This window comes from Pezoporus flaviventris, unplaced genomic scaffold, assembly GCF_033815535.1.
Source record: "Pezoporus flaviventris isolate CSIRO_AGI_PZ_B2104156 unplaced genomic scaffold, CSIRO_AGI_Pfla_v1 ptg000013l, whole genome shotgun sequence".
Classification (NCBI taxonomy): domain Eukaryota; kingdom Metazoa; phylum Chordata; class Aves; order Psittaciformes; family Psittacidae; genus Pezoporus; species Pezoporus flaviventris.
In genome coordinates, this window is record NW_026892561.1 from 39,991,074 (window position 1) to 40,007,405 (window position 16,332).

Consider the following 16,332-nt stretch of genomic DNA (forward strand, 5'->3'; position numbering starts at 1 on the left):
ATTTTATCTGTATAATGATATAAAATCCTAGAACTATTGTGTTTTTTTTTGGGGGGTTTCTGTTTGTTTGTTTGGTTTTTTTTTTTGTTGTTTTTTTTTTTTTTGTTGTTGTTACTATGATCACAGATACGTGCATCAAGTAATTTTTTAATTTTTTTTTTATTTGGCCTCTCCATATTTTTAAAAGCTTCTTGATAAGTTAAAGATGTAGTCACTATTAGGGGCAGGCATTTCATTTGCTTGCTTCAGAAAGTGTGAACAAAACTGTAGAAAGACTGATACCATGAGATGCCAGAGAACAATGACTAAGACCATGACAATTTTTGAGAAGAAAATGTATTTGTGTTACATATTTTGGAGATATATTTCCATTGATGTCTTTACTTTTAACTTTGGTTTTTATCATTTCCATTTAAATCCTATTTCTCTATAATTTATGCCTTGTTATTTTCATAATAGTTTCTTCTCCTCATCTCTAGAAAAATTGTTAGCTCCTACTGGAGAAAAAGCTAATATCAAAGTTCTGAATATTTCCTTCTACAACCCCCCTCCTACTTCTTATGGTAAAAAACAAAGCTTACAATAAATGGAATGAAGTTACTTGGTTTCCATGTGTGAAGGCTTCCCTTTGAATGATAGTGTGATCAAGTCCCTCCGTAAATCCTCAGTAAGGCAAACATAGTTAACTTTGTGTATTGCATTCTGGAATTTGAAAGGCTGTGCTCCATTGCCTCCACACATTACTTTTAGGTTATAGTTTTAAGGTTTTTAAAATTATTTTTCTGATTTTTTTTTAAGAACAGATTCCTAATGTTGTTTGGATGTTGGCTTAATCATTGTTAACTTCTGAGGCTTGTGCTCTACCCATATTTTTTTTCCACAAATTTGTGCCCTCAGATAAAAAATAGCTAGAAAAAAACTAGCTGATTTCATATAATTATGAATTTCTAAAAAAATACTCATTGCATATGGAAAATACTAAAGAAAGTGGTAAATAAGAGTTTAATTACAATGTCTCCATATAAAAATTTCAGAAACATTTGTATGTGTATAGGATCATGTTTACCAAATCTTGACAGAAGGAAACTTTATGAAGATAAATGTCAGCACAAAACAAATAGGTGTAATGATTATTAAAGTGTAACTCACCAGAAAACTGCTTTTTTCCTTACTATGCTGATTGCTTAGAACCTTTTAATATGTAGCACTTGCAACACATTTGCTAGGAAATTCCCAAATCGTATACTCTTTCAGATGGACAAAATATGCCCTAGAGATAATAAGAAGATGGGACATACTTCTTTTCATAAGGCTGACATAAAATATTATCTCTACTGAGTTTTCCCACAAGCTATACTGACAATTATAGGAAATCAGGTTTTTGTAGCAAGCTTCAGAGCAACACTATAATTTTTGCGTTTCTGTGCCAACATTCCTTTTTATACACATTGAATTCCAGGGTAATTCTGAGCTTTCACAAACTTGGTAATAGTTTGAAGATAGAAAAATGTTTAGTGAGTTAAGCATATTCAATTCTGTGTTATGATACATAAAATTAATCGTCCGAATGTGAGAACTTGAAAAACTATGAAGACTGTAGATGAAAGAAATCAGTTGATGTAGTCTTCTATAATACTTCATTGCTGTTTTAGTAAATTTTTTGTTAATTCAAGACCAATTACAGAAAATCACTAGATATCTGGAGTGAGGCTGACATCCCTCCAAATGCCTCAATTTGGTCCAGAGGAGCTACCTCATGAGAGCACAGTTCTGATTTTCAACCTCATTATTTTTCTCTAGTTTAGGTGTTTTATGAGCATTAATACAGATACAACATACAACAATTTCTTTTTCCAGGTTTTTCATTCCAGAAAATAAGATCCTAATTCAGCTCTCTGTAGCATATTAAAGCGGTAAGGTACACATACAGGAAGCTCTTATAAATCCTTTTCTGTTGTAGTGCTTTAGTAACTCCAAATATAACAATCTATGTTGAGAGCTATTTTATGGTGACATCAGTAGAACTGAACATGTGTAGGTATTAGGCTGCCTGAAAGACACTTAAATGTTAATTTTGATTGCCTTAAAATAGTTAGTTAATCAAAATAAATCCCCCATCCCTATAAGCAGAGTTCAGTCGTGTCCTCTATCTTACTTTGGGGTCTTTGTCTCAGGTACCTGTTTATACTGACAGATTGTATTAACAGCGTCACCTAGTCATAGCTTACTGTTCTTTACCACTAGCCATTGTGTTAAACGTGCTTCTATGGGAGATATTTACGATTTTATGTAGGGTTCCTTTTAAGAAATAAAATGCCTCTGTGTATAGTGTGTAGTTTCTTCTTCAGTCATGCATTCAAGATAGTTTCTTTGGGGTAAATAACAATTAAAAAGGGCAATGTGCAGCATTTGTTAAGAAGATTGTTTGGAGTGTTGAATCATTTAGATTGTATTTTATAAGTTTGTTTATTGTTTTAGGGACATGTTAGAGACATCAGACATATGGAACAAAGCAAACTTATGGTCAAATAGTACAGTACACACAATCTGTAGCTTGTGAACTTAAAGGAGCTTATTTGGAAGAGTTTGCAACTGTGCTGAGCAGTTCTTCACAGTTCCCACTTAAAATAAACACTCTGCTTGAAGCCCAGCAGTAGGAGCAAATGACAGTCATTCAGCATATGCACAAATAATTCATAATGTCAAGTCTTATTTAAAGTCTTGATAAAGATTATTGACTTTAGATTTAAGACGTGTTTGAAATCCATTCAAAAATGACTTTTTTTTTTTCTTTTTTTATATGGGTGCTAATGAGGACCCAGCACCAACCTCCATTATATTTGTGCTGTCAGAATATTGCTGCTGGTAAAATACAATTGATATAATCTCTAGATTTTCACTATTTACTTATGTTTCTTCAGTGAAGTACAAGATTTAATTAAAAATCTCATTTTATAAGAAATTAGAAGAGTGACCTGGATTCTATTTCTTACTTTGGTTAATTTTACACTGAGAAAAGTAATGGTCTGTTTGAATGACCTACCTTTATCACCATTTAGTGATAAAGCCTCATTTTTTGCTATATTTTCTGAATGTTCTGTGCTGTTTTGTAGGTTATACAGGAGAGCTGTGCCAGTCAGAGATTGATCATTGTGTCCAGGAACCATGCCAAAATGGAGGCACCTGCTCATCCAACATCAATGGATTCAGTTGTCAGTGCCCGGAAGGTAAACAACAAAGACTTGCCTAATACCTCATAAAAACTGGTGTTTTGCAGGGTGTGCTTAGTCTAAATTTCCACCTATATATATTTTAATATTTGTAAAATTCTGCTTTAGGCCACAGTTGGAAAAGAGATGAGAAATTGCTCTATAATTGTAATTAGTATATAAAGTATGTTAGGAGCTTAATGTTTCGGTGTATATGTGGCACAGAAATGTTCTCTCATTCTCTGGCACCTCTAAAGTAGAAATCAGCCTCCAGGACTATGAGAAAGGTGAATCATAGGAGACCCAGGATGTGGTCTGATTTTTATGTTTTCCAGTAAATGTGTGAGAAAAAGATGCCTCCCTTTGCATAGTTCTGCATACGGATCAGTTGGCTAAAATGTGTGTAAGAGCAGTAATTCAAAACTGAAGGAATGATTTCAATCACCCAAATTTTTAATTAATTCTCCTTTCTACTTGGACTTCTTATTTCGCTACATGAAAGCCTTTCAGTGATTCTCATTGGTAAACACTCTGTGTGAAATGAGGATATCATAATGCTAAAATGCATGCTTTCATAACAGTTTGCTGACTGAAATGGCAGATGCTTAAATTGCTCACAAAAAAAATTATCAGGAGTGAAAGCTCTCAATTATAAAGCCTTCTATTAGTTATTTATAATTAAGATTAGAACCTTGAACTAATTATATTTCTGTTCTTGATCTGCGGAAGTTGTTTTTATTCTGACAGCACCTTGTGTATGCACTAAGGGTACAAGTCTTTGACAACTGCTCTGGTAACATATACTTGAAGATTATTTGTAATTTCTTTAGGCTGATTCCTTGCTTTTCTGAAGTGTCATCCCTTAATGAATGACCCACTTAACAGCTGTGTTGAAACACAGACACTGACATTTTGACAACAGTGCAGGTCTTGCGTTTGGAAGACTTTTGAAAATTGTTTGCCTTATAACTAGTAGCAAAAATCAAGGAGAAAATTATTAGATGTTAGACTTGGTCAATAATTTATTTTCATTTTTCTTAGGAAATCTGTTCAAGGATCTTTAAGGATCCTTTGCAGGAAAGGGTCTTTCCTGTAATAAATGCTTGGAAAAATAGCTACTGGGATTTTTGGAGAAATAGCTACTGGGATTTTTGGAAAAATAGCTACTGGGATTTTTGGTTGGTTTAGAACTGCTGTATTTGTTTCTGTGTGTGCCATACCTTAATTGCTTGCTCCTGATGACCTATCAATGAATATGCTGGTTGTGTCTCAACTTATCTCCTATAGCCATTTGATATGCTGACCATGGGACATGGCTACTGGTAGGTTGAGGTCCCTGGGTGGTCACCTCTCCCATCTCCTGCTACAGGTGTGTTGGGGTGCTTTGACTGGGACATGGTGCTTGTAGCATAGCTCTTGAGTGCACTGCTAAAAGGCATTTATGCCTCGACAACTGTGGGGGGTTGAGGCTGCTCATGCTCAGGGAGCTCATGCCAGCTGCAATTAGCCTGTGAATGGGAGTGGGGCAGGCTGCCAGCTCCTCCTCGCCCGTAGGCCCTGATATAGTCATGGGCAGCAATGCTGCTCCTGCAAATGCACTAGCTGACTGTGCCAAAGGCCCCGTGCCATGTGGGAGGCCTGGAGCACAGGAGAGAAAAACCTTCCTTTCATCTCCCTCCAGAGCTGTTCTCCACAAAAAGAGTAATGTAGATGTTATCTGATGGGACACTGCTTGATGTGTAGTGTTCCTTTTGATAGCAGCTTTCCCACTGCAGGAGAACCAGGTTACTTGCTTGTGCTTCTCTTTTCTGGTTTTATTCCTGTTTGACTATCTCTGTGTTATAGAATCATAGAATTGTTAGGGTTGGAAAGGACCTTAAGGTCATCTAGTTCCAACCCCCCTGCCATGGGCAAGGACACCACACACTAAACCATGTCACCCAAGGCTCTGTCCAACCTGGCCTTGAACACCGCCAGGGATGGATCATTCACAACTTCCCTGGGCAACCCATTCCAGTGCCTCACCATCCTCACAGTAAAGAACTTCTTCCTTAGATCTAACCTAAACCTCCCCTGTTTAAGTTTGAACCCATTACCCCTTGTCCTATCACTACAGTCCCTAATGAAGAGTCCCTCTTGCTTGTGCTTCATCTAGAGCCCTCCTGATAGGGTGGCTTGCAACAGATCCTCACAGTAATGTCCCCCATTGCTGTTCCCCTTTAACCCTGACCCACAAACTCTCTGTGGACTGCTCACCTGTCCCCAGACACAGTTCCATACTCTCCAGCCTATCCCTAACATAAAGGGCAACTCCCCCTCCCTGCCTGCCAGGCCTGTCTTTTCTAAAGAGCCTGTAACATTCCATTCCAACACTTCAGTTGTAGGAGCCACCCCACCAGGTTTCCGTGATGTCAATATCATATCCCGGTAAACATGCACACATCTCTAATTCCTCTTGTTTCCCATACTGAGGGCGTTTGTGTAGAGGCATCTAAGCCGAGCTCCAACTGAAGCCGGCTTATTGGCTGAAGCACCTGAAATATCTCTGCATCTCTCCAAGCATTTGTTATAGGTTCTGGCAACTGACTGGGTGTGTTAGAATGCAGTGATGCCCCCCTCCCCCAACACATCTAGTTTAAAGCTTTCTTGACCAGTCAGGCAAGCCGCCAGCTCCACCAGCCTCCAGTAGACTTGGCCTCCCAAATTGAGTCGCATGTTCTAAATAACCAGACCCTGACTATGGCACCACTGTTCTAAGCATTTATTAACCTGCCAAATCTGCCTGGACTTTTCAAGGTCCTCCCCTTTGACCTGGAGGATTGATGAAAAAACTATCAGAGCTCTAGAGCCCCTAACCACCTCTCGCAGGGCTCTGTAGTCCTTAATGATTACCAGGTTACTGCTGTCTATATCACTGGCACCCACATGGAAGACTATAAGTGGGTAATCGTTAGTGGGGCTTACTAGACCAGGCAGCCTCTCTGCAACATCCCTCATCCGAACCCCTCATAGGCAATATATCTCCCTTGAGACTGGGTCAGGCTGACAGATGGGTGCCTCTGTGTCCTTCAAAGTAGAGTCACTCACTACTATGACCTGCTGCTTTTTCCTGGAGGCAGTCATAGTAATCCATTTCACTGCTGCCTCAGTCGGATTTTAAAGGAAGCCCCTTGCTTTTAATTGTCCTCTTCCTGTTTTTTTTTTTTTTTGTTGTTGTTTGTTTGTTTGTGGTTTTGTTTTTTGTTTTTTGTTTTTTTTTTTGTTACTAGCTTCCAACTTCCCGGATTAACATCCTCCTGGCGATCAAATGTGGTTAGACAGAGATGATGGGGAAAGTATCTCACAAACAGAAAAGGAAAAAACGGCAGATAAAGGAATGCGATGGAGACAATGAGGAATGATGTTGAAAGTGTCCATTTCTTTTTCAAATGAGATGTGTTCATGAAAGAAGCATGTGATAGCTTACAGAAGGTGAAATCTGAGGCACTGAAAAAGCAGCCTAGATTAGATAAGAACAGTTAATTGTCTTTAGAAAATTTTACACTTTTAAGAGTCCTTTAGAAAGAAAGGAATATTTCTTTATGCTTGCAGATTCAGTTTTCTGTGGGATGCCTTGTCAATTTTAATGTCCAAAATGTGTCAAAAAATAAACTGCTATCTAGTGTTGTTGAGTCACCCCTACTGAAGGGAAAATTGGATTTTATAATCAAAGTCATAGTGAAGATGCATAAGAAACACTAAGGACTGAAGAATTTGTTAAAAATTTTGAGTCTCTATTATTGTGAAAAGGATGCTTGGGATGTTGTACTTAAAATGGGATAGGGATCTTTGATCACCTTTAAAGTTTCATGATAATAAACATACATTTAGCAAGCATTACCTTCAAATGATTATGCAAAGAAATTTCTAGAAAATCTAAATATCTACATGTAGTAAACATCTGTTGACCTGAACACAGATATTTGAAATTTATATTCAGAATGATTCCATAAAACTCCATATCACTTTTTACATATCTCCTCTGATTTTCTTCCATGTATAATGTCCTACCGTATTGACAGTAACATTACTGAATGACAGATAGGCAACATACTGAAAAAACCTGAATACCTGCAGGTATTTCTGCAAATACTGTAAAGTGGCAAATTTATGAATGTTCTTATTGTGGTTTCTGTGGTTTGAAAGAGGTTGACAGCTACAGAAGATGCTAAGTTGTGATTCATATGTGCTGATTTGCAGTAGCAGCTATAAAATGCACATTTGTCACCATGAATTTTAATTGGGAAATAGAAGTTATTTGCCTAGATTAAGAATAGTTGAAATTTCAAGGTCTTCACTTTTTCTGAGCTTTGTTGTTCATCTAAAAGCCTTTTTTCTATATTATATCTTGCAGATGTGATTCTAACATCTTTAGGTTTGCATACAATAAACCTATTTATTATCTTGATTTCAGGAAACTAGGTCACACAGCTGTTGCATATGGAAGAATTCCCAAGGTTACTGGTCATTAGAGAATGCAGAATTGTTCATATTACCATAAGAGAGTTTAATTTACCTGGAGAACATTTTGGTGTTAATTAAAATTTTTTATGGCTGTTTAGTTTCTGGTACTTTCTGCTAATCTAATGTTTTTACCTGGCATCTTCCCAAATTGCTCTTATTTTTAACACACTTCTTAATGCTTTAACAGGCTGAACTTCTGTTCATCTTTACCTGTAAAGACTTAGCTAGTGTGAATTTTAATCAAAATCTTACAATTATATTTTAATGATTTCTTGTTTCCTTATGATGAGTATCTTTTTTGTTTTTTTTCCATTTACAGAATTCTTGTGAAATACTACCAGATATCTTGCATTTCCTCACAAAACAATTTTCTATAGGGAAAATAATAAATTACCTGCATTTCTTTTAATATTTATCACTGTATTTAGAATTTAACAGTTTTGTAATCCTGAGCCCTAGCAATTCACAGACTTATTTTTTTCATGTTTGTGTAATTCTTGGAATTAGGTTTAACATAACAATCAGGCAAGTTTGTTGCTCTGCAGAATGTATAAAAAGCAGTTGTATTCAGAAAATGTTTAACTTCCTTGATTTATGCATAGCTCTTCTGCTTTCAATAGCCAAGTAATTAAAATCCCACCATGAGGAGAAAATTGACTTTTATCCAGAGGTCTTCTATGTCTGAAAAATTTTCTATCACTGCCAGCAGGTCTGTAGCTATATATATAACATATCACTTGATTTAATACTTTATTCTTCTTGACAACTAGCCAAATGGTCTGAACTGTGTAAGCACAAATATTGCCTTTCCTCTTCACCTGTGTTATTCCTCTAGTAAACTTTGCATTCAGATCTTTCAAATCACTAGTAGTCTTTATACTTCAGTCATGTCCCTCTTGCACCAGTAATGACGCAGATGCAGGGTTGGGATTTTTTTCCTTTAGAATTTTATTCTGTTGTCAATGAATACACCTCTGAATTTGATTTTCAAATTTATTATTTGCATTATTTGTTTTCAACAGTTTTATTGATATGGATTCAAATGTGCATTCAGAAATGCCAGAATAATAGATCATCAATTCAGATTTATAATTGCTGCTGCTTTGAGTATTTTTGGATATTTAACTCGTACACAAGATTTAAACTTCCGGAATCAACTAAACACATTTCACAGTGCAGTCAAAGATAGCACAAGGGCAACATGTTTTAGTGTATTTTAAACCTGCCTGTGTTCTTGAAGTGCTTTGTCACTTGAAACATTAGCCATCTGCCAGTAAGCTTCTCTTTGTAGCAAAAATAATTGCAAAGGTTGTAGTGAAACAGCATTAATGTCATTGTGTGACCTCAGATCTCTTTGATCCTTTTTAATCTGGTTTCAGAGTTAGTGCAGAGATTTCACTGGACTTATTGGCTGATCTCTTCCTGGTAATAGTTTAAAGTCCTTGGAGATTCCTTTTAATCTGTCCAGGATTTTTTTTTATTTTTTATTTATTTTTTATTTATGCTAGCATACTGTTGCTGTGATTAGATTCTCGATTTTAGGATTTTCATTCTTTTCAGCTTCTGATGGTTGTGCAGTTATCATCTACAGGAGGGACCTCTAATATAAGATTCCACAGTATCTGTTTTTAAGCTCTCCCTTTTCAGCACTGCTGTGCAGGTGGTCCTGATAAAGCCCATAATGCAATCTGAGCTATAAGATAGAAAAATTGAGAGGGCAGAAAGCTCTTGATCATTCTTTGCCTGTGCCTTGCCAGACCTGGTTTTCTTTCCTGGTCTGCTGCTGAATGAGTTACCACTAAACTCTTAAAGATTCAATCCAAGAGTTGTTTCATTGTTGTGTTTTTTTTTTTTTTTTTTTTTTTTAATTACTCTTTTGGGGGGGGTGGGTGGGTCTTTAGTTGGATTATTTTTTCTTTGTTTTTCAATCCATAGTTCTGGTGTAAGTTTTATGAACATATGAGGGAAATGTGGCTTTTTAAGTCATTTGTCCGCGACTTAACATTTTGAGGATGCTTCTAAAATCCTGCTGCCAACAGTGCCCAAGAATCTCCTAATTTTGTCTGAAGCTCACAGGGTAGTTCTGGCCTTTCTATCTTTTACTTAGTTTTGTTAATTCTCTGAGTAGATCCCTGTAAAACACTGTGTGTGTTACTCACCTTTGCTTAATATCAATTTCCCCCTCTTTCTAATGTAGTTCACTAAGCTTTTGTGGTGCCATGGAGTGTGTTTCCTTGAGGAAGCCATCAGGATATTTTAAATGAATTGCCAGTCTTCCTTTTTTTTATGTTGTGTGCTGGCAAATTAATGTCTTTAGGCTGATTATCTCAGCCCTCCCTCACTCTTCAAGTCTTGGAGCTCAGTCAAGTTGAGAGATTATGCCCAGTTTACTAGATCTTTCTGGCCAAAAACTTGCAACAAATTAATCATAAAGAACAAACTATAGAATTCAAATTTCTTAGTAAATGTTTGGGATTTTTTTTTGTTATGCTTTAAAATGTTAATGAATTTCTTATGTGCTTGTTTTCAGAAATGTCAACTTCTGACTTGCTATCCATGATTACTGTGCTAGAATTACAGTTAAACAAAATTCAACTCACTTGAATGTGAATAATGAATAATTAGAAAATTAAAAAAAAATCAAAATGCCCCGAAAGTAATATATCTATCAAAATTAACTGAAAACTATTTCCTGGTGATTTTTACCTTGCTTGAAATGTGGAATGACGTTATTTAGAACAAAAATATATACTGAATCAGTAAAAGATAATGAGATACTATGAACTATGTATTGAATGTGGTATTCCGTCTCACTTTTGGTATTCATCATAAGCTTTATACAATATAGGTGTTCAGTTCTAGTAAAGTACTTTTAATCCATCTGTGAGACTGTAGAGATGCAAAACTATATGCATAAGGCCAAAAATTTGCTTCATTCCATCAGGGATAAGATTTCAATATTGAGTGTTGATTCAAAGTGTCACCTGTCATGGTTTTCATGTTCTGAGTCATCGGCAGGATGCTCTAGAAGAGTCATCTCCTCCATCTTGATCCTTTCTCTCACCATCAGACACATTTTGTGTGGTTTTTTTGCTTTGAGGTTGTTTTGGTGTTTTTTTTTTTGTGTAGATTGTATAAACTTATTTTTTCCCTGTTTACGATTAAATATTTTTCAGATCCTAGAGTACTTTTTAATGCATTTACCTATTTTCTTTGGTGTCTGAAATGTTGCTACAGTCTTCTGAGTAGCAGTGGCAAGGTAGTCTGTTCTTTGCCTTTTACACTGTGGTTTACACTTTAATAGAGTGTAGGTAAAGCTGGCTTGCTGTTTCTTGAGTGGAGGCTGGCCTGATTTGCTCCTAATTTCTCATTCACAGTGATTAATGTATTGTAATGTTAAACACTGTTCTACAATGTAAGATATTCCAGGAAACTTTAAGCCTGAAAACTGATGGTCTGTGCAAGTTGACCAAATAATTATCAAAAAAATATTAGAATTGAATAGAAAGGACAATTTTCTCTTTTATTTAGAAGAGTACTGGAATTTGAATATACTTCCCTTGACTAGCTTTTGGGTGCAATAACTACACATCATGTTGCTATGTATATATATATGACGTATGTGTATGTGTAGATACAAACTATAGTTAGTATACTGTTGTTTGTTCAAATATTATTCTTTTCTGCATCTGATTTAAAAAACCTCCTTTGCAAGAATATCCTCTTCTTTAGGTCTAATTTTCACATGCTTTTGCTTCAATAAATCATTGTCTCTCCTGCTAATGAGAAGGATGTTCTAGTAAAAGGTACTCTTCTAAATTATTGAAGCTCAAGTAAATTCATGCGCTGTTTTAGAGGTTGTTATTCTTAACATACACATTAACAGTAATGAAACAAAGGGATCAGTTTTGGCTTTCCTTTTTTTTTCCAGTCAAGCCTGTTCCTGATCTTTAGAAAATTTCTTCTGCTTTTCTAGCCAGATGTACTTTGTAAAGTGGATAAGCACTGTGTGATTTAACATATATTATTGCAATTCACTGCCTTAATCATATGATAGTATGTTTCTACCTGAAGCATTTTATCATACCGTGTTAATGGTATAAATGGATAAAATGGTATTTTATCATACCATGTTAATGGGTAAAATTAGAGTTTAATATATATAGGAAGTCTGTAATTTTGCAATTTCACAGCACTAAAAAAGTAGAAATATAGCTATATCAATGACTTTTAACTTGCTTTGGTTATTAAAATTTTATGCATAGCAGAATGCTTACTTATAAAAACCATTTATTTCTTTTAGGGTTTTTAGGAACCTTGTGTGAAGAAAAAGTAGACCCTTGTGCGTCATCTCCCTGCCAGAACAATGGAACCTGTTATGCAGACAGACTTACCTTCTCCTGCAGTTGTAGTCCTGGATTTACAGGACCTACATGTGCTCAGCTTATTGACTTCTGTGCTCTGAATCCTTGTGCACATGGCATTTGTCGCAGTGTTGGAACCAGCTATAGATGCCTCTGTATCCCTGGTTTGTACCAAACAGTTATCTGTTTTGTAAAACTTCTAGTATTTTTAAATGCATATTCCATATATAATTTAAAATTACTTTTTTCTTTTTGGTTTATAAAATACCTTGAGCAGATGTTCTGTCTGTTTAAAGCAATGTTATGAATCTACATATTCCATTTGGAAAATTAAAAATTGTAGACTGAGCACTGAAAATACCCACTGAGATCCATATGGCTTAGTTGATATATACAGCTGTATTATAAAACCACAATCTACAGGATAAATCTTTTTAAAGCAAGGTATCAGTGCCATTGGTAATTACAAATATGGTTTCCATGTCACAGGGAAAATATGACACTGATCATTGTGGAAGGAGTGGAAATGAGGTAGTTTAACAAAGGCAGAGAAGGAAAAAAATTTGGCTACTGCAATGGGTTCAGTTCTGCCATCTGTGTTTACACAAATTATCTCTCTTCAGAAGTTTCAGTGATAAATCTTAGATGAGTATAGCTAGGACAGATTCAGTATATAGATGGGTATAGCCAGATTCAGCTAGTAACTGTTTGACAATAAACCCTGACAGTGCATAGCGTCTGGGTCGCATTTTGCTTAGCTCTTGGGATTTTTTCTTAATTGTACCAAATTAACAGAATATTGGGATACTTACAGCTTCCTTTATGCATTTTGGAAATGATAATTAATAGGTTAAGTAGCAGTTAGAATGAATGATACCGTATACTGCATATCCACTACTGCTTAAGCACTCACAGAGTGAAAACCAATGATATTTGTTTTCGTATGAATAATTGTAATCATTTTGGCACTTTTCTTTTTTTTTAAGCTGTAAACTTGAAAACTGCAGAGATTCAGAGGAAAATAAATTCCCAGTTTACCAGGGTAACTAAAGAGTGGGATTGGATAGTTAGTAGCTCTACATATACATAATGCTCTGACATGTGTGTTCTACAAACTTCCTTTCAGAGGAATACCTTTTCTCTGCTGCCACAATTCTTCAGCTCTTTTCCCTTCCTTCTCAGTTAGCAGGATGTGCAGGTACCCTACAAATCTCATATTTGTGGGTATTTACGGATTTGTGGACTTTGTAATGAAATAGTATGCAGCATCTTTAGAAGGTGTCAAAATTAATCACTGCTATTTAGAGACATGAAAAGGACCATTAGAAGTTGGTTTTGGAGAGTTACTCACAAGTGAACAGAAGCCAATGGAAATTTATAGTTTGGATTTGACAGATTAATAATTAAATTACTTTTTTATAAAGGAGAAAATTATGAAGGTGAAATGGAAACAATACATAGTAGTGTTATCTCATAATTTGTTTGTTGTCTAGCAGAAGTGAATTTAGACCTACAGGATTATAAGAATCTCATGTAAGAGCTTTAACCATTGAGATGTATTCACTTATTTGACAATAACCACAAAAAAAGGCCTCCATTTTATAGAATGTTTTAGGAAGCATCCTCAATTCTTCTGCTATTGTAATGTTAAACACTGTTCTACAATGTAAGATATTCCAGGAAACTTTAAGCCTGAAAACTGATGGTCTGTGCAAGTTGACCAAATAATTATCAAAAAAATATTAGAATTGAATAGAATTTGGAAACCAGTGGGTAGGTAGATTTTTGTGGCAAGATAGGTCCTGATAGTTAAGTGACCTCAAATGTTTTCAGTCCAGATGTTTCTGTGAATGGTGTGGACAGTTTTCATTTGAACAGAAGAATGTCATTATGTAATGCAGAAGAGTATTTCCTAACATGTATTTAGTTTTATATATTTCAGGAGGTGAAGATGATAATTCTTTTATTACAATTTTTCAGTCTTTCTTTTTGAAGTGTTTAAATGTTTTGCTTCTCATTTGCATAACAGAGAAATCCTTAGAGAAAACAATTGGTACTGAGATGAAGAGCAACAGACATAATCATATTAAATAGAGCTAGCAAACCCTGTCTTATTGAGAGCACAAACTAGAATTCATCAATTGGTAATAAGTTCTATGTCTGACCAAACATCTTTCTGATTGTAGGTAGTTGAAATTGCCAGGTGCTGTTTTCCTAAATTCATTTTTAGAACTGAGAATTTAATAGTTTAAAGTTTTCCCCTTCATTTTGGGTATTATTCTTCTCATGCAGCTGCTAGAAGGACTAAATAGCAGAGGGAGTAAACAGGAAAAAAAAGTTTGAAGTATAAAAAACATAAAGATGGAGAAAAAAAGAGGTCAGTGGGTAGGGCTATGAAAGTGACTTGATAATATCAACCCATTCCTTGATTGGATAGCAAGTATTTTGTTAACTGGTTTGTATTCATATCAGAAAACTGCTGTTTTTCTAGATGTTGAAAGGTACAAGCATTTAAGGCATGGCCAAGAAAAACCTCTACAGAGTGTGGAGATTTGTCACAATTTAAATGAGTTGAATTGTAGAAATCAAAACACAAGAAGAGATATTCTACCTTAGGACGGGAAGATAATTCAAGTCATCAGAAACCTGGATTTCCCAATTAGTGCAAGAAATTTTTCTTCCAACTTTCTGTTATAAAAAGGGATTTGATTTTCTAACTGGAGTATTTGGAGCTGTCCAGCACCAGTGACCTTTCTCAAGTCATCCATGGTAGAAAAAATTAGGCATTTCTTTTTCCAAGTAAAACCAGGAGGCTTTTATCTTCACTCTGTTCTTTGCCTCTGGTTCAAACAAACAAACAAACAATCAAAAAAAGCAAGCTAGTTAAATATTCTTGGACAAATAAAAGTTGGGGTTTCTTTTCTGAAATTTGTCACCTAAGCCTGATTATAAGTTGTTGATAGATTTGTTCAAACTAATTCTGTGTCTCTCAGGACTTAAAAGTAGTCACAGACCTCTCATGTTATGGAAACTTGCTTTTATTAAAATAATATTTGTGTATTTAAAAGCTAGCCAGATGAGAAGCCGTAGAAGTTGCATCCAAGACCATATATGGCACACCTGTAGTTGAACTTTTTTGTGTTGCTCCATGTGTGAAGTTTAATGGGAAATATATATGTATATATATATTATTTCTTTCCAAACCTTTTGTAGACTGCTGTAAACTTCACTTTTAAGAACGACAATTTGTTTCAGAAAGAATTCCCTCTACGTATATGATTACTTCTTTCATATAGAAATGAAACAAAAAGCCAGGTTGTGTGAGCTTGTCATTAACCTGCAATAATTTTAAAACTTGGATAACATTTCAGAATATTGTTAAAGAACTGAACCTGTTAGCAAGATAGGTCCAATCAGAATAGTTTGTTTCCTTCTTTTACGCTTTTGAATTGTTATGAACATACCATTATGTTTGTTTTCAGTTTTTTTAAGTCATACCAGCAGGATTTGGACCAATTATCTTCAGAGATTTTCCCTGAGTTAAAGGGATAGTAGATAAATGGGAGTCAACTTCTGTGTAGATCAGCATTTAGGATGCATCATAACGCACACTTTGCCAGTGTTGTATTATTGCATGTAATGTGGATAAGTGAAATTAAACTTGGGAATTCCTAGTATTGCTATCAAAAAGCAATTTGATAAAGTAGGTGAGTTACGTATGGGTATATTAAAAAGATAGATTCTAGTTGCAGTTTTGCCTGTAGAGACTTTGACGGTCTCTGTTGTATTACTTGTAAAGTAGATGAATAAAATTTTTGTGCAGTTTAGTAGCATTATCAAAGATTAATAGGTTAATAAGAAACATACTGAACTACAGAAAGATATTACTATACATAAGGAGGAAAGAAATTATGTCTGCCTCTTGACCCTGCGGCTTTCTGGCTTGCAGGCTCTCAGCATTGGTGGGCCAGCTCCTAGACTACTGACTTCTTTGTACAGGAGTCTTTCACTTTCAGACATGTCACTGAATTCCTACTTGGTTTTGAGATATATTAACAGTAAGTTTATAAAATGATGTTTTAGAACCTTCTCCTAACTTGGTTATATGGTATACCTGAAACATACTGTTTTAAAAACTTTAGAACCTGCCACTTATTTTTGTGTTCACCTCTAGGATGCCATAATGGTTTGGTTGTTGGGCTTTTTTGGGCTTTTTTTTTGTTGGTTTCTTTTTAGGTATTTCACAGAGGATATAA

At 35.3% G+C, this 16,332-nt stretch overlaps 1 protein-coding gene across 1 annotated transcript in view; it reads left to right on the plus strand.

The window, feature by feature from the left end:
- Positions 1-16,332, plus strand: part of DNER (delta/notch like EGF repeat containing) — a 125,773-nt gene that overhangs the window by 84,196 nt on the left and 25,245 nt on the right. The window contains exons 7-8 of the mRNA XM_061452979.1: positions 3,114-3,227; positions 12,016-12,240. Coding sequence (XP_061308963.1) covers positions 3,114-3,227; positions 12,016-12,240 — 339 coding nt within the window. The remainder of the gene's footprint in view (positions 1-3,113; positions 3,228-12,015; positions 12,241-16,332) is intronic.